Source organism: Choristoneura fumiferana, chromosome 30 (genome assembly GCF_025370935.1).
Source record: "Choristoneura fumiferana chromosome 30, NRCan_CFum_1, whole genome shotgun sequence".
Taxonomy (NCBI): domain Eukaryota; kingdom Metazoa; phylum Arthropoda; class Insecta; order Lepidoptera; family Tortricidae; genus Choristoneura; species Choristoneura fumiferana.
Window position 1 is genome coordinate 2949783 of NC_133501.1, and position 26131 is coordinate 2975913.

The window sequence follows — 26131 nt, forward strand, 5'->3', positions numbered from 1 at the left end:
TAATTTCACCGGCTGTCTTACTCTCCACGCCGAAACACAACAGTGCAAGCACTGCTGCTTCACGGCAGGATTAGCGAGCAAGATGGTGGTAGCAACCGGGCGGACCTTACAAGTCAAAGTCAAAGTCAAAATATCTTTATTCAATTTAGGCTACAACAAGCACTTATGAATGTCAAAAAAAATCTACCACCGGTCGGAAAAAACCTCTGCTGAGAAGAATCCGGCAAGAACTCAACGAGGTATATATATTTTTTTTAAAACAGATTTACAATATTATTAAATGATATGTATACATCACAAGTATTTAACACAACTTTATTTTAACACAGTAGGTTCGCTATTTGAAGGGATCGCTAATGCGGATCGGAATTATTTCCAAATATCCCTGTCCATGATATAATCATTAACTTTATAATACGCCTTTGATATTAATGTCTTCTTGACAATAGATCTGAATTTTGTATCCGTTTCATTTATAATATTTTTGGAATTTATTATAAAAACGTATGCAATTTCCCAGAAAAGACTTTTGGTTTTAGCCAGTCTGTAAGATGGAACTTTAAGCTTCCCTGTGTTTCTAATTTGGCTTATCGACGTTAGTGGGAAAATCACATATGTTCTTCCTAACATACATGATTATTTCAAAAACATAAAGCGACGGCAGGGTTAGGATATCTGTTTCCTTAAAAAAAGATCTTAAAGATTCACGCGTCTTCAAATTATAAATTGCTCTAATTGCTCTCTTTTGTAAGATAAAAATTGACTCAATGTCTGCAGCAGATCCCCATAAAATAAGGCCGTACGAAATAATGCTATTAAAGTAAGCAAAATACACCAACCGTGCCGTCGCCACATCGGTTAGCTGCCGTATTTTCCAAACTGCAAAAGCAGCAGAGCTCAATCTACCCGCGATTGCTGTGACGTGAGGTCCCCACTGTAGTTTAGAATCGAGCGTTATTCCTAAAAATACTGTTGATTTTACAAATTCAATAGTTTGACCATTTAACTTTATATTAGAAACTGAATTCGAGCTAGATGAATTTATCAACGAGAATTTAATACATTTAGTTTTCTTAGGATTTAGTAACAAATTATTGGCAGCAAACCATGCGGATATCACGGACAGGGTTTCATTGGGCTCAATGAAGTCGGTATCTTTTCTACTAACCTTGAACAGTAAAGACGTGTCGTCAGCAAACATAACTATACCCGACTTTTGGCTTACCATATAAGTAAGGTCATTTACATAAATAAGATACAGGAATGGGGCAAGAATGGATCCTTGAGGCACTCCCATTTCGACCACAGATCCCTCCGATACCGTTCCGTTAATCGCTACCTTTTGCTTTCTTTGTGTGAGGTAAGATTTAATGAGTTCTAAAGCGAGGCCACGAATGCCATAAAAATTTAACTTACAAATTAAAGTATCATGATCCACACAATCAAAAGCTTTCGAAAGGTCGCAGAATACACCTATAGCGTCATGTGATTCCTCCCAAGCTTGCAATATGAATTTAACTAAACTATGACCCGCGTCTGTAGTAGACCTGCCTTTTGTGAATCCGAACTGCTGTGGATGCATGATTTTATGGGTATTAAAATGCGAGATCATTTGCGTCAGCATTATTTTTTCGAATATTTTGCTAAACGCTGATAGGATGGACACAGGACGATAATCAGAGGGATTATCTTTATCACCTGATTTAAAAATAGGAACTACTTTACTATATTTCATCAAATCTGGAAATACGCCTTCATCTATACAGCTATTAAATATAAATGCTAAAGTTGGAGCAACGACATCTAAAATGGAATGTAGAACCTTAACTGAGACGCCCCACAAGTCTTCCGTTTTTTTTACTTTCAATAATCTAAAAGTCTTAATGATGTCACAGGGAGAGACATGCGTGAATTTAAAATTACTTAAGTTTGGAATAGATACATTTTGTTTTAAGAGCGATTCAGCTAACTTTGAGGAAGACGCGAGACATTTTGTCGTTTCGATGGGGATTTTAGAGAAGTAGGTATTAAACTCGTTAGCTACTTTAACCGCGTCCGTTTCTAATACGTTGTTAATCTTTAATGATATAGAGGACTCCGCGTTCTTACGTCGACCGGTTTCAGTATTTATAATTTTCCAAACTGTTTTAATTTTATCATCAGAGGACTTAATTTTATTAGTTACATGGGCTGCTTTTGCTTTATTACATATAATTTTGAATAATTTTGAATAATCCCTGACATACTGGTGGAAACGTTCATCAGTGGTACACGATTTCTTATCATAAAGATCATATAAGACGTCCCTACTCCTACGTATTCCGGGTGTAGCCCATTCATTGAATGATAGTTTGTTTCCTATTTTAATACGTTTTTTACTACACGTTTTATCGTATTCCTCGCATACAGTATTTAACAATATCTTGAAATTTTCGTTTGGATTTTTAGTATTTACTTTTAAATTGTTTACTTTTTGCGCGATGTTTGTTTTGAGACGGTCAAGTCTTTGTTTGTTCAACGGCCTAATTTCTATGGTTTGATTAACACCGCCCCTAGCCCGAGGTAACTTCACTGTTTGAGCTTTGTGATCCGATCGTACTCCACTGATAACAGCTTTTTCTAAATACTTACAAGTTAACAAATGTTGTCAATACATGTGGCCGAAGTGGTTGTGACTCTGGTGGGTTCATTAAATAAGAAATTTAAATTAAAAGATTTTAAAACAGAAATAAACTGGTTTTTTCAACGGATTGTGATAAAATATCGATATTAAAGTCCCCGCAGACCACCAGCGCTTTATTACGTTTTACTGATTTCCTTAGAACATCTTCCATAGTATTTATAAACAAAGGAATACTCGAGTTTGGTGGTCTATATATACATAAAATTAAATACTGTTCCGTTTCCGCAGAAGCGATCTCGCATACCGTTCAACAGAAAGGCTGGACAGGTCTTTGCGTTCTTTGAACTTTAAACTATTTTTCACTAATATGAGAGACCCGCCACCTGCTGCAGATTCTCTGCAGAAGGCGCTGGCTATTGCATAATTATGTACATTAAATTGCATTGAATCTTTTTTAGCCAGGTTTCTGTTAAGCAGATAATATCTAAGTTTAACTTTTCAGAGAGTAATTCTAAATCTAATATTTGCCAGTGAAGCGATTTATATTTTGATGTAGAAATGATAGACTACTTTGCTTCTCTATTGTCGGTGTAGGTAGTTTAAAGACACATTCGCGCTTGAAGGTGTCGTCCTAACAGGGCCGGGGGAGGGGGGGTGATTTCCGAATACGGAATTAATATAACATGCTAAGGATTTAGCAAGCTTGTCGGGGTCAGTCGGTAGTCACTAATAACATTATTAGTGTCAAAAAATAAAACGTCACTATGACGGCTCGTCATCTTAAACAATAATTTGTTTAAACGATATAAATGATTATTGGATTTATTTAGAGAAGCAATATAGGAAACGCACCTATAATAATGTTTTAACACCTAGTTTTGATAGTAAATCGAACCCAGTTTTTATGTCCGAACACCTAACGTCGGACCCGTCACTTAACATTAATACAATAGTTGACTGGTTAGTCACCTGAGTGAGCATAATTTTTTCAATTATTTGTTTGAATGAGGCATTAGGCATACAGTTATTTATGACACAGCTGTTTGATATATTATTATACAAAAATTTGCCCAATCCCTTTCCTATCCTATCAGAAAATACTAGGGTTTTATTAACATTCTTACAGATATCTCCATCATTACCTACAGATATGTCACAGAAGTCCACGCTGCGGGTGGGTGACTCGGACTGATTATGTAATTTAGTTTGCAATGCACTCTCGCGCGCTAACAAAGAATTGACGCGCTGTTCGTTAAATGAACATAAATCAACAAGCTCGTTCGCGGCCAAAATGTGTTCACTAATTTGACAAGTCCTACCACCTGCAAAAACTGCTGCAAGTGTGACAAGGCCCTAAATAAATAAATAAATGTCCAGCCCCAAACCTGCTCGGCCACGTAATACGTCCGCGTGTGCGAGTCCGGATGCGGCCAGCAGCAGCGGAAAGTCTCCCCCAGCACGGGGTTATAGGGCTTCTTGAGCCCCTTGGGCTTCCGGTACAGCCCCGACAGGTACCAGCGGAGCACCAGCTTGAATCGGAGGTACGGGTCGTCGACGCCCTGGGCGCTGGAACGAGGGATGCTAGTAAATTAGAGGTCATTCGAAGATCAAATAACTTTTTAGTGTAGCTTGTTGCCACGGTAACGTCTCCTGGGTAACTTATTAAGGGTAGAGTCAAGGGCAAGCACACTTTATGCACTTAACATTAAGGCCGTGTATACATATTTTTTGCAACTTTGGCCGTGTCGATGTCGGCGGCGATCGTAAAATCCGCCAGATCACGAAATTCCTAGGCATATCGTGAAACGCCGCCATTTCATGATATGCCTAAACGTTGGCCAGGCATATCACGATGTGCCTGAGAAATAATACGGCATATCGATTAGAAGCAACGCATTCGTCGATATTCTAGCTCTATACCGGGCACATCGTAAAATAGTTTCTTATTTGGCCACTGGTGGCGCTGCATATGCAATGGCGGCCGTGACCAGCTGACCGCCCGTGTTTGTTTGCGCGTGAAAAATTTCGGCGTCGCAACAAAATGATTCTTAAACCGAGAATAGTGATTTAATTCAAAATAGAAGTGCAAAAGAAGCTTTTGAACATCAGCTCCGTTCTTTTTATGTGAATCAAACGGATTCTGTGCACAATGTGAAAAAACCATGGACGTCTGCCCGTATTTTAGAGGTTAGAATTTTGTTGGTAATAAAGTATTCACTAGTTGTATTATTTATATAAGAAAAAATTAGGTACGACGAGAAGCGAGGAGTGGTTAGTATTATTGTGATCACGACGCACGAGCGAGCGAGCGAAGCGAGCGTGCCGCGGCAGCGGCCGGCGAAGTGCCAGAACCGATATGGCGGCGTTTTATTTATATGCCTAGGAATTTCATGAATCTGCCTAAACTGGCCAATCATGAAATGGCGGCGCTTCATGATATGCCTAGGAATTTCATGATCTGCCTAAACGTCACTAGGCAAATCGCTAAACGGTGAGTTATGAACGATATGGCGGATGTCCCTTAGCCAATTCATGAAATGGCGGCATTTCACGATATGCCTAGGAATTTCGTGATCTGCGATTTTACGATCGGCCGCCGACATCGATATCCTTGACTGTACGATTTTACTGGGTGAAAATGCACTAGAAGTTAGGGAGTTGTGACATTCTTAAGGCAATGAGGGCTATCGCGTATGAATTCGCCACTAGAGGCGCTAGTGTAGCGTGAGGTCTCCGGAATTGTCAAATCTCATAGTTTTTGGTGAGCTACGCGGGTTTATTCATAATTAGAATAATTTTGTGAATATTTTGCAATATCTGAAATTAATTATGCAAATATGCGTTCCGGGCAATGAATGTCTGTGTTTTGAGACAGTTTTGTCTTTCTGAAACCTTTGTCCTCCCTTTTTTCCGAACGAAACGCGGACTATGCAACACTGTGGCATGCTCGATATTTTTTGGTACAGTTTTAAGGTGTATTAAATATGATTTTAATCTAAACTTTGTTTTCACGCCCGCAATAACAGACTTTGAAAGCCATACTTAAAAACCACACGCAACAGTGCGCCATCTAGTGAGATAAAAAACGATAGCCCTCATTCGTTCACGGCTCATCTCCTAAGCATGCTAATAGAAAGCATTGTAAACATTTTTCTAACAAAGTGTATCACTGATGTCTCCAGAGTCACGGGACAGGATAACATACACTAAAGAGTTGATTGACTCTTGAGCGTTTATTCCGTACTAGCTGTCGCCCGCGACTCCGTCCGCATAGTATTCGTTTATCGCTATCTCGCGGGAGCAATTTTCCTGGGATAATAACTATCCTACGTCCTTCCCGGGGACTCAAACTATCCGTATACCGAATTTCATCTAAATCGGTTCAGCGGTTTAGACGTCATTGAGTAACAAACATCCGAACATATTAAAAAACTTGCACAATTATAATATTAGCAGGAAATTGGATGACTTCCGTGGGCCCATTCATCCTCCCGCTCGTGTCACAAAAGGCTAAATATTCCAGCTCATTCAGACTCCAAGTGCTTGCCAAGAACCAGCAGATGTTCCTGCGCTCCGACTTCTGGCCGGAGGGTGTGGTGTTCCGTCGCTTTAGGGTAGCGACGAAGACGACTTTCGACAATCCCTAATATTTTACAGCGCATTGGGTTTTTTACAGTAATGCTGTTATTTTTCATTGATAAAATAAATATACCTAGTAGATTGTACAACAAGAGCATAAAACGAGCCATTCTACCCCAAGCGTTCATTTAGCCACTTGAGCCTGAAACTTGAGCTTGAGAATGGGTTTAATGCTCGAGTTTTACACTCTGCTTTTTACTCAGATTGCGAGGAAGCGAAATAGCAACAGTGGAAACAACTATTCACTTTCTAATATACCTTTTATTTTTCATGCATTATTGTTTTTAGATTTATTTTGATTGATTTGATGAATTTTTAGTTTTATATAAATTAAAAATTATAAAAAAACATCAAGTAGAAACTTTTTTGTTTGTGGCTGTTGACACCTGATTACCTTGGTCTTAGAAGAAGATTTTACTTTATTCACTTGATCATAAAAAGTAATTATATGTCGCCTAGATCCAGCATAAACACAAGCATGAGAAGTGAAAAATATATTTTTGCTGTCATGGTAAAAGATTCTGTCACAGTTTCCAGTTTATCTAGTAGAAGTACAGGACGTCTAAAAAATAATCGACAATGTCATCCTATCCTACAGCCCATAAAAAAATGAGACAACGAAAACTGATGCTGTTGAAATACTTATTTATTTATTTTTATTTGACTGGATGGCAAACGAGCAAGTGGGTCTCCTGATGGTAAGAGATCACCACCGCCCATAAACATCTGCAACACCAGGGGTATTGCAGATACGTTGCCAACCTAGAGGCCTAAGATGGGATACCTCAAGTGCCAGTTATTTCACCGGCTGTCTTACTCTCCACGCCGAAACACAACAGTGCAAGCACTGCTGCTTCACGGCAGGATTAGCGAGCAAGATGGTGGTAGCAATCCGGGCGGACCTTGCACAAGGTCCTACCACCTGCAAAAAAGCCCAAAAAAGCTACAAATTAGCCCCAACACAAAATGGGCATATATTCGAAAAACATAACCCTCGAGCGGTCGGTTACAAACTACAGCTTACAGGGAAAGTATATCAGCATGGTAGTAATTGTCGGACAGCTTGTCGAGGAAGGACCGCGGCTCCAGGATAAACGTGGGCAGCACCACCTTGCTCAGATCCATGCCCGGACGGACCTGCTTCAACAGGAACCAGAGGAGGGACTTGTTCTCCTCAGCCACTTCTTCTACCAGCTCACCCGCCTGGAATAAGTTAAGATTCACCCCATTTATTATTAGAAAGATCTGGTATCAACGTAGCTTTTAACAAAGAAAAACCTACTCCAAAGACGTTGAGAATTTCATCATCGGGTCTATATCGGCTCGCATACTTCTTGATAGTCCGAACGCAATGTTTGTCAGAACGATCGTTTGTCATAACTCTTTTTTCTCTGAACCCAATAATTTTTCAGAACTGTTATAAAACAAACCTAGAACCCTATAGTTTTCTATTGGATGACTATTTAAAATTATCACAAAAATTTGAGGTTTCGGTGGGAATAAAATTATGACAAACGATGATTCGGACAAAAAAATAATGTATGACTAGTAAAGAGTATGCGAACTTTGGCGCTCCCTTCATCATCATCACCCTCCCAGTCTATTATACGTCGCACTGTTGGGCACAGACTTACTTCCATATTCAGAGGGCTTAGGGCGTGAGAATTTGTTATTGTTCTAATCTGCTGTAAATTGCGCCACCTGTTGAAATGCAGTCGAAACACAAACCACGAATAGAAACAAGACAGGTTTCCGCCAAGGTCACTCCTTTTGGGTCTCTAGATTAAATCCGTCTAGAACGCGCTTTATTACGCTGTAGTGGTACTAACCGCGCCAGTCTCCCGGTCAGGGTCCTCCACGTATAGCTCGTGGACGCGCTGCGCGGGGTCCAGTCCCCGGCGCGCGGGGTCCGGGGTCCCCTCCGCCATGCCTGCTCGCGACCCCTCGCTGTCCGTGTCCGAAGCGGCACCGGCTAGCTCTGCGAAAAGAAACGGTGCTGGTAGCTGGCTACTTACTACTGTTAGCTAAACGATACCAGGTAAGTAGCAGGGTAGCGTGGTAATGTACATAGTCCGAAAAATATTGAATCAACTTTTATCGCATTTACCACAATGTTTTGTATATATTTAAACACAATATTACTTATTTTTGTGTTGAAATAGCGTCAGGTTTTTTCTTTATATAAGCGGACAGCTAAAAATGGACAACTTTTTGAGAAATACTCATAATACATTACAAGGTATTAAAATTATTTCACGCAATACCCTGGGACTTAAGAGATAAAATACTAGAGCTACATTATTCGTAAAAAAAATTGTTCATCTGTTTCTAGCAAAAACTAATGTCAAAATTACAGATAAGAGAAGCTGAACGAGCGTTTATAATTAAGGGGTTGGGCCTTTGGATCTAAGCACGCTTTGCCGAAATTACGCGACCTAAATTTCGAGTCCACAACCCATATTGGGACCACATTTGCCAAAATTACGCCACGTTATGGCATAGAACCGAACTTAGGCCGGGTGTTAACCGAAGTTCCGCGATAAAACTTGACGTAAGGCCGGTAAAATATGTGAGTAGTAATCGAAATAGCAGGCGTAATCATGCCAAATTTCTGTTGTGTAATAAGTAAGAACATAAAATCAGTTCCGCTACTTGGGGTCACGTATTTTCGGCATGTATAGTGCTAAAATACTTTGAATAGCTTAATAAATAATCGGTACACACAATCTTCTAGCGTAAACTATGATAATCAACCAACTTTTAGACTAGAACTTTTTCGCGTCTACTTTAGTGACGTTGGTGTCTTGCCCGCTATTGGCTCATTTCGTTATTCAACCAATCACAAGTGACGCAAATGTCAAATGCGTCAAACGGAACTCGCGGTACCAGCGTCAACTAACCTCTCACTGCCACAGAAATCATTGTCATGGTACGAGTATGTACGCGAATAAAGTTTGTGTATCATTTTGTTCAATTGTTCACTCACCACCATTACCATTGCACTCTACATCCCTCCTGCTCTCAAGAAACACCTTGTACCCCTCCATCTTTCTAAAGTCCGACAATATGGCGGAATCCACCGAGAACTTCCGCGGCAGAGGTCCAGGCTCCGACACCTGCCTTGACAGCTTTTTCTGCCGCTTCAAGAGGGAGAATATACTCGAACGGCGACGCGTCTTGTCCTTCACCTTTGATGAAAACAATATGTCCGTGTCGTGTTCCATCGTTATTGGTATCTTGTTTATGATTGAGAGAATCTTGAACTAACTCTTCAACGGAAAAAGGCCCTGGAAGTTCTTAAAGTACACGAGTAAGGAGGTCTTTCCGTATGTGTTCCTTAATATTTATTATTGACAAGTGATTTGTTGACAAAGAAGTCTTCAGTGTAAAAACAGTAGTTTTAACACAATGTGCACTTTGTAAGAATACTTCGTCTTTTAAAAAGATGCCAGCATTCAATTTAGACAATTTAGTAACGTTCTCTTTGCCGTCGTTTTTGTTATTTTGTCTTCTATTCCCAGAGTTTCAATTCTTAGATGCCAATTCAATCTTTGTAAGTCTTCTAACAGATCTCAACTAATATTTCGTAACTTTCTCTCGTTTTTGCTTCTTTGTTAATTAATTCTTCAGCATGCTTTCTATCTTAAGTTACGCTTTAGGCACTTCTATCTTCTTCAAGGCTTTACCAATTATATTTTACACCAATATGGTTGATCACATCTACTTGTGTGCCAAAAAGATCTGTTTCTTTAACATTAAGTTCTATAATTTCTATATTATGTTTCTGTATAATAAGTATAGTTTTATCTACAAACTCGTAGAGACATTTCGCTTTGTGCTATGTCTTGATGACTTTTGTAATCTATTATTGATATATGTTTAGTTTTAGGACACTTATTAACCTATTCATTAAATTTCACTAGATTATGTACTTGGTTTTAATCCTTAACTTTCATATACTTTGCATATTTATTTTTTAATATCACAAATTACCACCTTCTACAATTACAAGTTGCACACATGTTAATTTGCTTTGTAAACATCACACATAGGAACAATGTCAAAATGTCACGTGCGTCACATATCGCTGTAAGTAATGGTGTCAAATTAGATTGTCATTCAGAGGCAAAATGCATGGTATCACATTTACGATACAGCGTGTTTTGAATAACAACTAGGTCAGATGTCAGATAAGAACATGAAATAGCAGCAACATAGATATTAACAACATTATTGAGAAAAAAAAATTAAGAGTGTTGAAATATATCCAATATAATAAAGCTGGTGGCTGGTCCAGGTCTTAAATACTACATCTGTTAAAATAAAAGTTAGGAGGAGTAAAAATTTGTACTGGACTCTCGGTGCGCGAGTGCAACTCGCACTTGGACGGTTTTCCTCAATTTAGGTCACTTGTTTCCGAGTAAGTATAATTTAGGGTCATTCAAGGTCTGTAACTAAACCAGTGAGATACATCTTGTGTCTCATGTCATTCACGGTCAAGTGAGAAAGGATCAATGGACGGTCAGTTTTAAATAAAAGAAAGAGGCGTGGAACAAAAGGTATTAAGCAAACACGCTGTATACAGTCATACTATTGTTGACAGTAATTTGATCTCATTGCCATTGCAATGCGGTGCATGCCGTCTGGATTTAGGTCGCATTATGGTGTATTGTTTGAAACGTAACTTGATATAACAGGCCTAGTTTCGTTTTAAAATACCTAACCTTGACTTGAAATGTTAAAGAATTTAAACAAGGAAATGCTACATGCTTGTAAAATGTAAACTTCAGTGGCGTAGCGTGGGTAATTAACCGCCCGGGCCGGACGAAAAATTTGCCTCCCTCTTGTTTAGGTTTTAAAAACTAAGGTGTCTTTAAACTCGAAAAGGGATTCCCGCGATTTCGACACATTATAAGTACACAATAGAAAAGTTCGTGCTCATTCTAATTGGTCCGAATCGTAGGTGCGAAAAAATTGTGAAATATATTATGCCACCAGGGGCGGATGGACGCTACGCCACTGGTAAAAGTTACTAGTTTTTACCCGCAGCTTCGCACGCATGTCATTTGACCTAGCAGTTGAATTGAAATTCTTAAAAATTAAACGGATTCTAGCCATTTAAAGTCCGCGTGACGCCGTGCGCCAGCCACCCTTCCACCCCCGCCAAAACTATAGGTAAAACAGCGAAAAAAAATCAAAGGAAAAGATGTTTACTAGGTAGTGTTTACTCTTAAGAATTTGAAAAAACATCCGAAGTCTATTGTGGGGACCCTTCTTTTGTGGAGGCCCCGGGAGTGTAGCCCCCTAAATGCGGACCTGGAGCTTTTGCCTGTAATATAACATTTGCTAGAATGCTCATTACAAGTCAATGCTCAAATGTATCAGGGTAGTTCTATGTGCGTTCCAACCGCTAAACTGGAGAAAGAGTCAGGTAGAACGGTAGGATTTTATAAAACGACCAGCTTTTGCCCGCGGCTCCGCCCGCGTGGTATTCGGTTATCGCGCGGTGTCCCCTCGGGAACTGTGCATTTTTCCGGGATAAAAAGTAGCCTATGTCACTCTCGGGGCCACAAACTATCTCTATGCCAAAAATCAAGTCGATCCGTCGCTCCGTTACGGCGTGAAAGACGGACAAACACTCAAACATACAAACACATTTGCGTATTTATAATATTATAAAACGATAGAATGCGCATGCGACACTATCACAATTCAATAAAATTTCTTGCTTACGGTCTCTCAGTTCTTACGTACAACGTTAAGATTGAATGTTCTACGGTCTTCTTTTCTGGAGTCGATTAAACCATGCTGTTGATAACTGGAACTTTGACACCAGCGCCCTCTGCCGGCAATCATACGAAGCAAAACTGTTTGTTTGTCACAGTCATTACAGCAAATTGGTGTGAGAAGTCGCGTGGCCTCGCGACAGTTGACATTGGTTAATTGTTGACAAACTGACTGTTGGTACGTATCGCATACCGACAGTGCTTCAATTGAATAGATTAATGGGTAAAAAAGAATCCATACTAATATTACAAATGCGAAAGTGTCTGTTTGTATGTTTGTCCGTCTTTCACGTCGGATCGACGTGATTGTTGGCATAGAGATAGTTTATGGGCCGGAGAGTGACATGGGCTACTTTTTATCCCGGAAACATACACAGTTACCGAGGGAACAGCGCGCGATATCCGAATTCCATGCGGACGAAGTCGCGGGCAAAAGCTAGTAATATTCTATTTAGTCCGCCAGTTATCAGAAAATATTGGACGCATACCTTTTTTTTGAACAATAAGACTATTTCCCAAAAAGTTGTCCATTTTCAGTTGTCCACTTATAAACAAAATATAATATATTTCCTGAAGCTATTTCAACACACAAAATAAGTAATATTGTGTTATAACTTGTGGTAAAGGGAATGTGGCATTTAAGACACAGGCACTGCCTAGTTTAAATGCTAGTACCCATTTTTTAAGTATTATTTTTATCAAAGTAAAAAAAAAAGTGTGGCCTAATATAATTTATAAAATCTGCGTGTAACCGTATTCGGGCAAATAAATTATTTCTTTCAAAATAAAAAGTCAGATAATCTTTGTTGTTGGATCCAATAGAAAGTTTCGATGTAGTACAAAATCACGATTTTTTTCCTCACATGATTTCGTGACGTTTTCCTGACGTCAAGAAATTTTGCATGTTTTATGCAGTTTATGTTTTATGATCTCGTCAGAGTTAATAATTTCTTGACAAAACTGATTTCTTGTCAATTTCATGACGGGACACTTTTATGAGAAATAGTCATAATATTGTGAGGAAACCTGCACAAACCCGCGACGCTATTCAATGGAGTGTGTGAAGTTCCCAATCCACACTGGGCCCGCGTGGGATCTATGCCCCAAGCCCTCGCATTCTGAGAGGAGGCCTATGCCCAGCAGTGGGACTTACACAGGCTGGAATGATGATGATGATCCAACAAATAAATTTTTGTTCAAATTCTCATTTTTTGTTAAATGTACCATTGCAACGTTGCATTTCGTCACTACTTTAAAAAATGAACATTATGTTAAGATTCAATTGACAAGATTTCATATTTCTAAGACTATAATTTGATTCGTTCTCTGTATTCTGTTTGGAAAGAGAAAAACGCTGATATTTTTAAAATTTCACTACAACTATTAATTTATTTATTACAATTTTTTTAAGATGTGCTTATTCTAAAAGGGCATAACTCCAAAACTACCACACAATAGATCCATTACTTTTGTCTAGTCTCTTAAAAAAAAGATCACGTAAATCTGACAGCTCCTTTTTCTGGTGAAAAAGGCAAAGGAAACATATCTATTCTGTGGTAGTATTGGCAAATTCAGACATATTTTTTCAATTTTATGTATTTTTTTAAATATGGAGAAATAAATTATGATAAATATTTTCCCACGTTCAGGAGGCAAAACTCATTCGATTCCTGTAGTAATTTACAGGTGTTAAAAAAATGAAATCTTGTCAATTTTGTTGACATATTGATTTTAGGTACGAGATTTTTTCATAGTGACGATTTGCAAGTATGCATTGTCATCCAAGCAACTTTAAGTAGTTCCATCCACAAAGGGCGATCCTGCCCGAAACCACCAGGATGTCACTACCAGATTATTGTACTGTCACCAGATTGATTTGATTTCAATTGAATGATTACATAAGTACGCCAAATTTTAAGACAAAATTCAACTACTGGAAGATAAATACGAACTTATCCGACATAATACTGAGGCCGTATTGCCTAACGTTGCGTATAATCTGTCAAAAAAGAGAAGAAATTAAAAAGTGGCAACACTGTAGTGTCCTCCCTTTTTGGTTTGACAGGGCTTGAAAGGGATGACACTACAGTGTTGCCACTTTTTAATTTCTTCTCTTTTTTGACAGACTATAATTTGACGACCGGATCGCCAAGTGGTTAGAGAACCTGATGAAGGTTTAGGTTCCGGGTCGATCCCTGGCTGGGGCAGATATTTGTGTGAATAATACGAATGCATATTCTCGGGTTTTGGGTGTTTAATATGTATATAAGTATGTATTTTTACAAGCTTTTATTTAGTTTCACTTGTCCCGTTGTCTGTCTGTCTGTAATCAAATCTTGCAAGTTAAATTCGACCAACTTCCAGTAGTCGGATTGACCTGAAATTTGGCATGCTTATGTAAATTGCGTGACAATACAATAATCTGGTAATGACATTTTGGTAGTCCGGCCAGGATCGTCTCCGCAGGACGGAACTCTTCAACCGTTAATGGCGGTTAATAGGAAATTTGGTTTGCAAATGTAGTTCGGGTGACAATTGCAAGTACAGTCAACAAAAAGTACAGTCAGCAAAAAAGCTTGTATAAAAAATGTTTTTTTACCAAAATTTTTTTATCTATATAAGTATGTTGTTTATCCGTTGCCTAGTATTCATAGTACAAGCTTTACTTAGTTAGTGCCCATGATATTTATTTATTTTTATTTATTCTGATGCTCGCGATCGCAGTCAAATGCAAGCGTCAGAAACTTTAGGCAACACGGCCTCTGTACATTGTGCAAATCGTGAAAAAAAGTAAAATGAAATTTCTTAAATATACGTCAGAATAGAGTAGAGACGTATATTAGCGGAACACCTCGTATCTTATCTGGCAGATAGCTCGAGCAGGCTTAACTTGTAAGATATGGGTCGTAAGTGTTAAATCACGTTTAAACACTGTCTACATATTATAATCAAGGCTTGCCATTTTCGGAGCGTGAATTAGCGAGACCAAGGACATTTTACATCGGCAAGTCGCGTTTATATACTACAGAAAAGATAGCCAACAATAAGTTGGAATACCCCCGACTTTGTCACTTCAAAGTTCAATATCTGAAAAACGACTGAACCGATTTTGATAAAACATGTCTATTGTCTAAGAACCATCGCTAGAAAACATGCTTTCAAATAAAAAAAACCGCGTTCAAATCGGCAAACCCATTTAAGAGCTACGGTGCGACAGACAGACACACAGACGTACAGACACACAGACACACATAGCGGTCAAACTTATAACACCCCTCTTTTTGTGTCGGGGGTTAAAAAGGCGCGAGTTCCATTGGGAAAATCACCAACGCCACATGCTATCACACTTGTGCCATTTTGAGTGGCTTATTAATTTTCCAATTAGTCCATTTAAGTATCAACTTTTATGTCCATAATAAGCACTAAAATCTAACCTTCAAAGCCTCAAGGCGTAACCTAACCGCAGAGTACAGTCAACAGCAAAAGCAGACAATAAGGTCGCTACCCCAGTAGCGTGAAGCCGTAACAAATCGATCCCAATAACGTCAGTTTAAGTCAAACTAACATTATTCAATTTAGTCTATAACAAGCACTTATGAATGTCAAAAACCCAGTTCGGAAAAAAATCTGTTGAGAAGAGAACCCGGCAAGAAACTCAACGAGGTACACATTTTCAACGGTTAATAGTAAATTGTGTCTTAAGCGGTAAATAAGGAATTACGAACGAGTCTATTAGAAGCCTGAAGTCGAAGACTGAGGGCTTTAATGAGTCGATGTTCGTAATTCTAGTACCGCCCGTGCGACATACAATGTGTTTCATCACATTTGCGAGTAAAATTGTATATTTATAAAAGAAAAACTAATATTTTTTAAAAAATTGCCGATACCGCTGACTGCTCCTGCCCCCAACCCCGCAGCATGCGCCCGACGTGCGCTGCAGCACACCATGCAGTAACAAACTCATACGGGCAATGACTCATTTACCGACCACGGGTTTCATGACAAGCACATTAAGGTCGAGGGTTTTATTTGGGAAGTTGCATTGCAAGCAAGGTAGCCTGCATGTTACGACACTGTTTACGAGCAAGTGCGATGAAAAAGTCTCTACCGACTACATCTTACTTGACCGTAATAGGAAAGTGTCGGGAACGGAATGACACGCGACGGCGACGGTTGGTTAGGAAACGTGATAGCACACGTTACTATTACGATCATGGTATGACACTAACGGGCAGAGACCTTTATGGCATCTATAGCATACCTATACTGTTTACAGCATCGACTTGACATTTGGTACATACAGAAATGTAGTTTGGATGACAATGTAAGTACAATAAAAAAATATTTATGTATTTGTGTGCGTATGTGGTAAATGTATAATCAACAAAAAGTATTGGCAGCAAAAAAGCTTACATTAAAAATGAACTGTTTCCCATGTCACGAATATTTCTTTTCTGTCTTTAATTTTTGTTTAGCAGACTGTACGTTATGTAACATACATACATCGTCCATATAACCTTCACTCCATAATCCATATCAATGGACTGTAATCTCGATACAATAGCAGATCGTAAAAAAAACTATGTTTACGGGTTACGTACTCGTAAACACCTACGACCATAATATTTACCTACAAACATGCATATTAGCAACCTCCAAGGCATTGACCGTGGAAGAGTGGGGCCAGAGGAAGCTAAATCCCCCCTTTTCAAGTATACTACCCAAAAGAAAATAGAGTTTCATTACTAAAACTAAAATACTCAATCATCATCATCATCTCAGCCTATATTCCCACGACCCACTGCTGGGCACAGGCCTACAGAATGAAAGGGTTTGGGCCGTAGATCCAACGCGGGCCCAGTGCGGATTAGGAACTTCTCACACACACCATTCAATTGCTTCGCAGGTTTGTGCAAGTTTACTCACGATGTTTTCCTTCACCGAAAAGCTCATGGTAAATTTCAAATTTAATTAAAGTAATAAATATATATATATTTTTAAGTTTTACTGATTTATTTCGATCGTTTTTTATTTGAATCATCATCATCAGCCGGAAGACGTCCACTGCTGAACAAAGGCCTCCCCCTTAGAACGCCACAATGAACGACAACTCGCCACTTGCATCAACCGGTTGCCCGCAACTCTCACGATGTCGTCAGTCCACCTGGTGGGAGGCCTGCCAACGCCTTGTCTTCCGGTCCGTGGTCGGCACTCGAGAACTTTCTCCAACGGTTATCTGTTCTTCGAAAGATATGGCCCGCCCATTGCCACTTCAACTTGCATATTTTTCCAGCTATGTCAGGATATAAATTAAAAAATATGTAGAAACTTTTTGTTTGTGGCTGTTGACACCTGACCTTGGTCTTAGACAAAGATTTTACTGGACGCACTAGAGCATAAAAAGTCATTTTATGTAGCCTAGACCCAGCATAAACACGAACTTGTTGTTGGTATTCATGCTGGATCTAGGGGACATATAATTACTTTTTATGCTCTAATGCATAAAGTTGAATCTTCGTCTAAGACCAAGGTAATCAGGTGTCAACAGCCACAAAGAAAAAAGTTTCTATATATATTTTTTAATAATTTTTAATTTATGTAAAACTAAAAATCAGTCAAAATAAAACAATAATGGCTATATGAACGCCTCGGGTAAAATGCCACGTTTTATGCTCTTGTTGTACAATCTACAATTTTTTTACTTAGAATGATACCAACTCAGAATAATGTCGGTTTTTCAGTTTTCATTCTATTTATATATTTTTTTTATTCGACTGGATGGCAAACGAGCAAGTGGGTCTCCTGATAGTAAGAGAGCACCACCGCCCATAAACATCTGCCACACCAGGGGTATTGCAGATGCGTTGCCAACCTAGAGGCCTAAGATGGGATACCTCAAGTGCCAGTAATTTCACCGGCTGCCTTACTCTCCACGCCGAAACACAACAGTGCAAGCACTGCTGCTTCACGGCAGGATTAGCGAGCAAGATGGTGGTAGCAATCCGGGCGGACCTTGCACAAGGTCCTACCACCTGCATATACTAATGTTTACCAGCGGGTCATTTGAATTTAAATTCCAGAATTTTTAAAAAATCCTGTAGGAATTCCCGAAATTTACATAATGGTTTTCATTGACGTTGCATTAAAAACAACCATGCCAAATCTCATGACTCTAAACCCAGCGTTTGTTATTTTGAGATTTTATCCCTATCTCGTTAGAATATCGGGATAAAAAGTAGCCTATGCGTTATTCCAGACATCCAGCGATCATACCAAACTCCATCCCAATCCGCAGCTGTTTTAACGTGAAGGAGTAACACACACACACACACACACACACACACACACACACACACACACACACACACACACACACACACACACACACACAAACATTCGTATTTATAATATTAGTACGATACGATACCTACCAACTTTTAAGTCAATCCAACTGTCCGACCGCTGTAAGTTATACAATACAATGACTGTTTACTGTACACCAGAAATAGTAAGCGATACAGAAAACGGGTACACAGAGAATAAAAACCTCAAAAAGGAGTTATTAGCTGTTTGATAAAAAAAAAAGTGGGTCAAGTTTTCCAGTATTTGACCCAACTGGACAAGCTACAATAAAAGCTTGTAAAAATCACAGCACGTTTTATAAGTAGTGACATTTATGGTCACGAGAGGTTTGCGAAGATGTCCTTGTTCGATATATCAGAGGTTAGCAAATTTATATTAACTATAAGCGTTTGTGTGCAATAGCAAAAATCATCCACAGTATAATGGCAGTAGTTAATCTATGAACAAAGTATGTATTTAAAGTCTTAATTGTACAAAAGAAAGTAACACCAAATACAACTGACAAACTTTGAGATATGTATCTCCAACACAAACTTATCCCTTTAAGGGATCTCTACCATTCAACTATTCAGTGGGTGAGAGGAGCAATCAGTTAGGGACAGTTTAATTAGAACACGATTAAATACATTGGACTGAGTAGGTATTTTTTCAGGCGTCTTGGTGATGATGGTGATGGTGATGATGACAGGTAGTCGCGACTTACATTCCGTAGAGAAAATATTTGTTTACCAATTTTGCAGTTGCATAAGCTAAACTAAAGTCTCTTTTACTCGAGTAAAACCTAGGGCGTTTTAAAAACCCATGATTTTTACATATTTTTTACCAACTCTGCAATCCCCTGGTGTTGCAGGTGTCTATGGGCGGTGGTGATCTCTTACCATCAGGAGACCCACTTGCTCGTTTTCCACCCAGTCGAATAAAAAAAAAAAAATAAACTCTATGAACAGGCGGGATCGGGAGGATTAACAAAAAGGATCCAAAGCACTGTCAGGTCAATCTTTAACTTAGCTTTTTTTGCTACTGAAACTAGATCCAAAATTGAAAATTGAATTGTTGGGGGTTCAATCAAACCTTTTTGCTATAAGTCTAAAGCTTTAAAATACAAGTGAAATGGAAATTCGGTGGCATTGTGTGCAGATCACATACTGATATACACTTTGCTTTAACAAACTAGTCGGACAACTCGGGCGGGCTTGGTCTCATTTACCTAGAATGATGAAGTTAAGGTTGACGTAACCGTGTCAGCGATAATGTTTTGCAGTTTTGTTTAAAACACACAATGAGGTCAAATGCTACTAATTTCTACTAATATCCTACTAACACTATCCTAATTTCCTATATGATTAATATATTTTGTTTTGTTTCAAACAAACATGAGGTTCAAAGTGATAATACTAGTACATATTGTTAGCAATAGAATTTATATCTTTTGAAAAAAGGAATAAAATGTTATTTTCTCTGTATCATTCAAATTTTATCTAAGAAACATTAAGGTTTAATTTTCAATGACAATTTTTGTTGTATGGTTGGCCGCAGGAGGAGTAGTCAATAATTATACTAACGGTTCTAACAGACCCGGACCAATTATGTTATCTGATAAATAAATGAATCTGATATAGAATTTTGAAAACAAACAGAGCATCACAGGCGTCTGTCACATAAAATTTATCAATGATTGGTGAAACAGACCCTGGTTATAGTTGTATTCTGTGTTAGCTTGTCTGGAGCTGACAGCACCACCATTTCAAATAGTGTACACAAACGTGCGTCAAACTCAAACAACTGTCACGTCCAGGCGTCCTTAGATTTGTTACTAGGATTCGGATGGCGGATGTAGACAATATCTAATTTTGCTATTTCTGTTTCTTTGGCTAGTTGAAGCATAATTTTGATAGTGTTTTATGCGGCGATTAACCTTAACAGTGAACAGTGATCCCAAAATTCTATATTGTTATATAGTTTACCTTGACACTGGCGAAATTGTCCTATTAATTAGGACAGAAAAGCCATAGTTCAAAAGAGAAGAAGAAGATTTGTTACTAGCTCGCCCACTGAAACACGCGAATTACAAAGTGACTAAACATCGTTTTTTTTTAGACAAAGAGAGTACACAATCTGGCCCTGTCTTTTTTTATTGAAAAACCTGTAAACTATTAGAGCTGGTTCCTACTTGTCGGATGTCGGGACCGGGTTTTTAACCCCCAACGCAAAAAGAGGGGTGTTATAAGTTTGACCGCTATGTGTGTCTGTCTGTAGCACCGTAGCTCTTAAACGGGTGAACCGATTTGAATGCGGTGTTTTTTATTTGAAAGCAGGGCAGGTTTTCTAGGGATGGTTCTTAGACGTGTTTTATCAAAATCGGTTAAGGTTTTGTTTACAAGTTTATGAACTCTGTACTTACGTACGGTCACGAGCGTTAATTTAGGACACATTCCTTCAAAAAAACTATTTGAATTGTCATACAAAATGACATAATACTACTCAAAATAATGTGAATGAAATGAAAAATATGTTTGCGTTTTTAATGGAATATATTTAATTGGATGAAAGTATTTACACTGTAATGATTGGTTTTTTGGAGTATTTTTGTTTTTTTTTATTTCAATTCCAAATTTGTTACTTTTACGGGTATCCCGTGAAACCATATTGAAATACCCGTAAAAGTAACAAATTTGGAGTTGAAATAAAATAAAAACTCCAAAAAACCAATCATAATTTGATTGCTTAGTAGCGACATCTCTTGTCTGGGTGAGCGGTTAGTTCCGAAAGAATGTGACGTCTGTTGACGAAACATAGATGTCGCTAGTGCTGCTGCTTAAGTAGCACAGTAGAAATAAGCAACCTGAGATATGTATGCATAGGAAAAATTCGTCTCTAGATTCCTGTCCAGCAGTGGTGTAGGGGTTATAGCACGCAGCACGGATTGCTAAGGACCTGGGTTCGATTCCCAGTGCTAGTCTCTTTTTCTGGTTTTTCTGTGCATCCATGTCTCAGTTTGTACTTTCGATATTTATACAAGGAATGTTATAAATAATTATATTTATTACTATTTTCGTTTCACCCATAAAATTCACTTAGCCCTCATTTTCTTTTGAGCAGTATATATTATAGATCTTAAGTATCCCAAAATAACGATCGTGACCGTACAATATAAGTAAGTGTAGGCCCTAAGTGCCCTATTTTATCTTCACACCCGGCATTAACAATACACAATAACAATAAATAAAACCAGGAAAATGTTCAAGGAAAAGCTTTGAGCAACACTTAATGAGATTAAAAATACCCATAACAATTTATTTTTAATTAATCTATGCATTACTTTTTCCTCATGGCACATAGCGAGGTGTAGTGTATATGAAGGGTGCACGGAAAGAACGTGTCTAGTCACCTAAGCAACTTTTTGAGTTATAGCGGTTTGAAAGTTAGTCATAACGAACAATACGGTATTTGACTATTTTGTATATGTTTTATAAATTAAAACTACACAATGCCTGTTATCGAATAGAAAAACAATTTTTAAGCTACCTTTACAAATAACAAAGTTATAAAGGTTTGAAATTCAAGATTAGACAGAGAAAGACATACTGGCATGTGACGTCACACGCCAGTACCGCCATACTTGCTGCATAGAGAAAAGCGTTTGAGAAAGAGACAGGTATATGGATTTTTCAAAAAATCACTATAAATCCAATTTCAACCGATTTAAATTTTCTCTTCGCTAAACATTATCTGTATATCTATATTTTCATAATAATATTAAGATATGGCAAAATCAGCAGTTGTCAAATACCGTATTACTATGGTCACCGTTTATTAAAAAGATAAAAAAATAGATTTTATATTGTTTTCAGATTATTTAATTCAGTGGTAAGTCATAGTACTTTGCGAGCTCTACATTTTGAGATTAAAATCTCAATTTTAAAAAAGGTGACTAGTCATGTTCCTTCCGTGGACCCTTCATATACACCTACTACTACTAGATATCGTCACTACTTTGAAAAATCTCGTATCTCAAATAAATACATCAGCAAAATTGAACCTTGACGTAATGGTCATAAAGTGTACTCAGAAAAATTATACATTTTCAGATATTTTTTTTTAAGTAGTGACGATATGCACCTAAACACTACTGGGCACAGGCCTCCTCCATGCGCTAGAGGGCATGGGCTGTAGTTCCACTCGACTGTAGTGACGTTACAGTCTTGCATGCTACTGGCTCCTTCCTTAAGCGTTTCCACCAAAGATGAGCGAAGAATGTTGCAAGGAAAGCGTTTTTCATGGACCAATAGAAACGCTTCACTTACATAACCTCGCACAGCACATCTCTGGTGGAAACAGCTGAACGGAGCGTTTTTGGGGTACCTCCCATAGACGTAAAGAGGGGGTGATTTTTTTTTCTCGACTAAATCTATATTGTGGGGTGTCGTTGGACAGGTATTTTAAAACCATTGGTGGGTTGCTAAGACCATTTTTCTATTCAGTGATGTGTTTGCGAAATATTCAACTCTAAAGTGCAAATTTTCATTGAAATCGATCTAAAATCTGTAAGTGGAAAAATTTGAAAAAATTCAGGAATGGTCGAGATACTAAAAATATATAAAATTTACAAGGATCAAATTTACAAGGAAAATTATAGCGGCTAAGATTGCTTGAGAATTATAAGTAGTTTAAGAGTAAATAGCAGCCTAAGGTATAAAATATACCTAAACTTGGAAGATTCCGTACACAATGCGAATCCTAATAATTTTTTTTTCATAATGGCTACGGAACCCTATCCTGGGCGTGTCCGATACGCTCATGGCGTTTTTTTTCTGAACAAAGACTCACACATAAGCTAGTACGAAACGACTATCGACAGCCAAAACATAATAAACAGCAAGGTTAGTTAATACCTCGAAGCGATATGATATGACTATGTCATATGACGGCATGTCAAGAACATTAGTCAATGTGCTAACAATTTTCAACGGTCACTCACCCACTCATATCAGCGTAAAAAACTGGTCAAGTGCGAACCGGATTTATAAAAAAAATATATATCTCAGACCACATGGATAAACACAGATGAGTTTATATGTATAATATCGTATATACCGTGCTCTTTCAATTATATTATCCCATCGTACATATTTTTCATTATGACATTGGACACTAAATAATAAAGTTCCATATTAATGGGTATGAAAATGACATTTTTTTTTATGTGGCACTCGCGATACAGACCCAGAGTGTAGTGCGAAGGCCGTCGAAAAGTAGAATGTATTTTTTTTTATTCAAATGAGTACTTTTGTAATTTTGTGTGGACAGTGCAACTTTATTACTAAATAAAATTATTCTTATATATATAAGAGGGGGAAAACGAGCATGCGGGTCACCTGATGGAAAGCAATGACCGCCGCCCATGGACACCTGTCAACACGAGGGGTATCACAGGTGCGTTGCCGGCCCTTTGAGAGACTGAGTCAGACAGACAGTTTTTCCTAACCTTAATGTGTCATTGCTGTTATAAATAAATTATTTTCTTTCTTTCTTTCTGATAGGCTCGTTTTTTAAAGATCCCTATTTAATACAATATGTATGTATGTATGTAAACTCTTTATTGTACAAAATAAGTGAACAAACACAGATGACAAACAATGAAATATATGTACAAAGGCGAACTTATCCCTTTAAGGGATCTCTACCAGTCAACCTTTGAGTGGATGAGAGGAGCATTCAGTCAGGGACAGACATATTATGGGTATACTGTACGGAATCCTCCACGCGCCAGGCCTCGCACTTGGCTATTTTTTAGTGGTGTGCCGTTAAAACCAAAAGGTTGAACCTGCCTGACTTTACAGTCAAATGTCACTTGAGCGAAAAATAATTTTTTGAAATTCCCACGTGAATTAATGAAATCCCGTTTTTAGGGTTCCGTACGCTAATTTTGACGGAAATATTAGTATAAATTCTCAGGTTGTCTGTTAAGTATGGTCGGAGTTTTACTTGCAAGAATATTCGTAACTTGCCATGAATAAGTACGATATAATTAATACATTATCCCATCAAAAGGACTTGGTTACATTACATGCATATTAGTTTTTTCACTTCATTGTGCTTTGAATTGAATTAATTGATTATAAAAATCTGATAGCTTAATTTATTTCGTATAACAAGTTTTTATGTTCAATTTTACGCCACTCATATTCAGTCTAAACTGAAATATACTTCATATATTTAGACCGCAGAATTTTTTTGAGTAAAACGAACGTGTAAGAGTATCAACATAAAACTGAAACACTGTAGTGGTGCGCCGTTAAACCAAAAGTAAAAGCCTGCATTTACATTATATATACCTAAACTTGGAATATTCCGTACAAACAAAATACGAAATCCTTAGAAAAATATTACTTAATTTTTTCGTAATGGCTACGGAACCCTATTTCAGGCGTGTCCGACGCGCTCTTGGCCGGTTTTTAATTAAACGGTTCGCGTAGAGCTGCGGGTAATGACTATATTCATCGAAAAATCGCTCGGTTTATGATGATACGGACTATTATAGCATACGCTGATAAAGCTTAACTTCGTTTATTTATAGTAAAACCAGAAACAACGCCACAGACGCGTATCTTTTTAAGTGTTTGTTTTGAGGTTGTAAAATTAATTACTGGAGCTTGACTTAAGGTGGGTCTACATTTGTATTCCTGATACATCTATATATGCATCAATTATCTGTCGATTTCTGCATGAATATTTAGTTGGGGTGCAAAAACTTCAATAAGTTTTTTCCAGTGCCCTGGAACGCAACTGCCTCAAATCCTTCAGTTAGCTCATTTTTTTTAAAAGGAAACAAAATTGCATTTTCTTTCATGTTAGGTACTTGTTTTTCGTATTAGAATCGATGATAAAATAAAATTACTGGTAGATTCTAAAATAAATATAGGCAGTGTGATAAACAGCAACAAATAAATAAATAAATTTAACAATTATATTTAAACACAATATTACTTATTTTTTGTGTTGAAATAGCGTCAGGAAATAAATATATACATTTTTATAAGTGGACAACTGAAAATGGACAACCTTTTTGAAAAATAGTCATACAACAAAAAAAAAATATCCAGCGGTGCCGTCGTTCGATTCATTATAATTGATATAGAGAAGAGTTAAACGTCGAAGCCTCTAACGTAAGAGTTTCATGTTACAAAATGCATGTAAACAACCAAACCATGTATTTGCAACAATACAAATCCAGACCGCATCATACACTGGCAAGTTTCAATGCCAAACACGTACACACTTATCACATTTAAAAATAGCCCAATAAAAAAAACAAAGGTCCTTTACAGTGCAAACTATTATCATTATATTATCACATTGTTATCGCGACGCAACCGCTCCGATGCGTGGACGGTAAAATACTGAATTTTAAAAAGTTAGTCGTGCTCTATGTATGCCTGTTAATTAGTGTGGCGTTTTGGTGTTTAAGTTGTTGTTTTACCGTTCATATTTGAATGTGCTTAAAGTCGGAAGGAAGAGTTCGAATGTCTGATTAGGTTCTGAAAACAAGCTAGCTGTTGCCCGCGAATTCGTTTGCATCATCATCCCAGCCTATACACGTCCCACTGCTGGGCACAGGCCTCCTCTCAGAATGAGAGGGCTTGGGCCGTAGTTCCCACGCGGGCCCAGTACGCATTGTGAACTTCACACACACCATTTGAATTGCTCCGCAGGGTAGTGC

General features: G+C 38.0%; 1 protein-coding gene across 2 annotated transcripts in view; it reads right to left on the minus strand.

The window, feature by feature from the left end:
* Positions 1 to 26131, minus strand: part of Orp8 (Oxysterol-binding protein-related protein 8) — a 144307-nt gene that overhangs the window by 81786 nt on the left and 36390 nt on the right. For both annotated transcript variants that reach the window (XM_074110120.1, XM_074110121.1), the window contains exons 10-12: positions 8092 to 8240; positions 7287 to 7465; positions 4009 to 4189 (exon numbers count right to left, since the gene is read on the minus strand). In XM_074110120.1, the coding sequence (XP_073966221.1) occupies positions 4009 to 4189; positions 7287 to 7465; positions 8092 to 8240 (509 nt within the window). The remainder of the gene's footprint in view (positions 1 to 4008; positions 4190 to 7286; positions 7466 to 8091; positions 8241 to 26131) is intronic.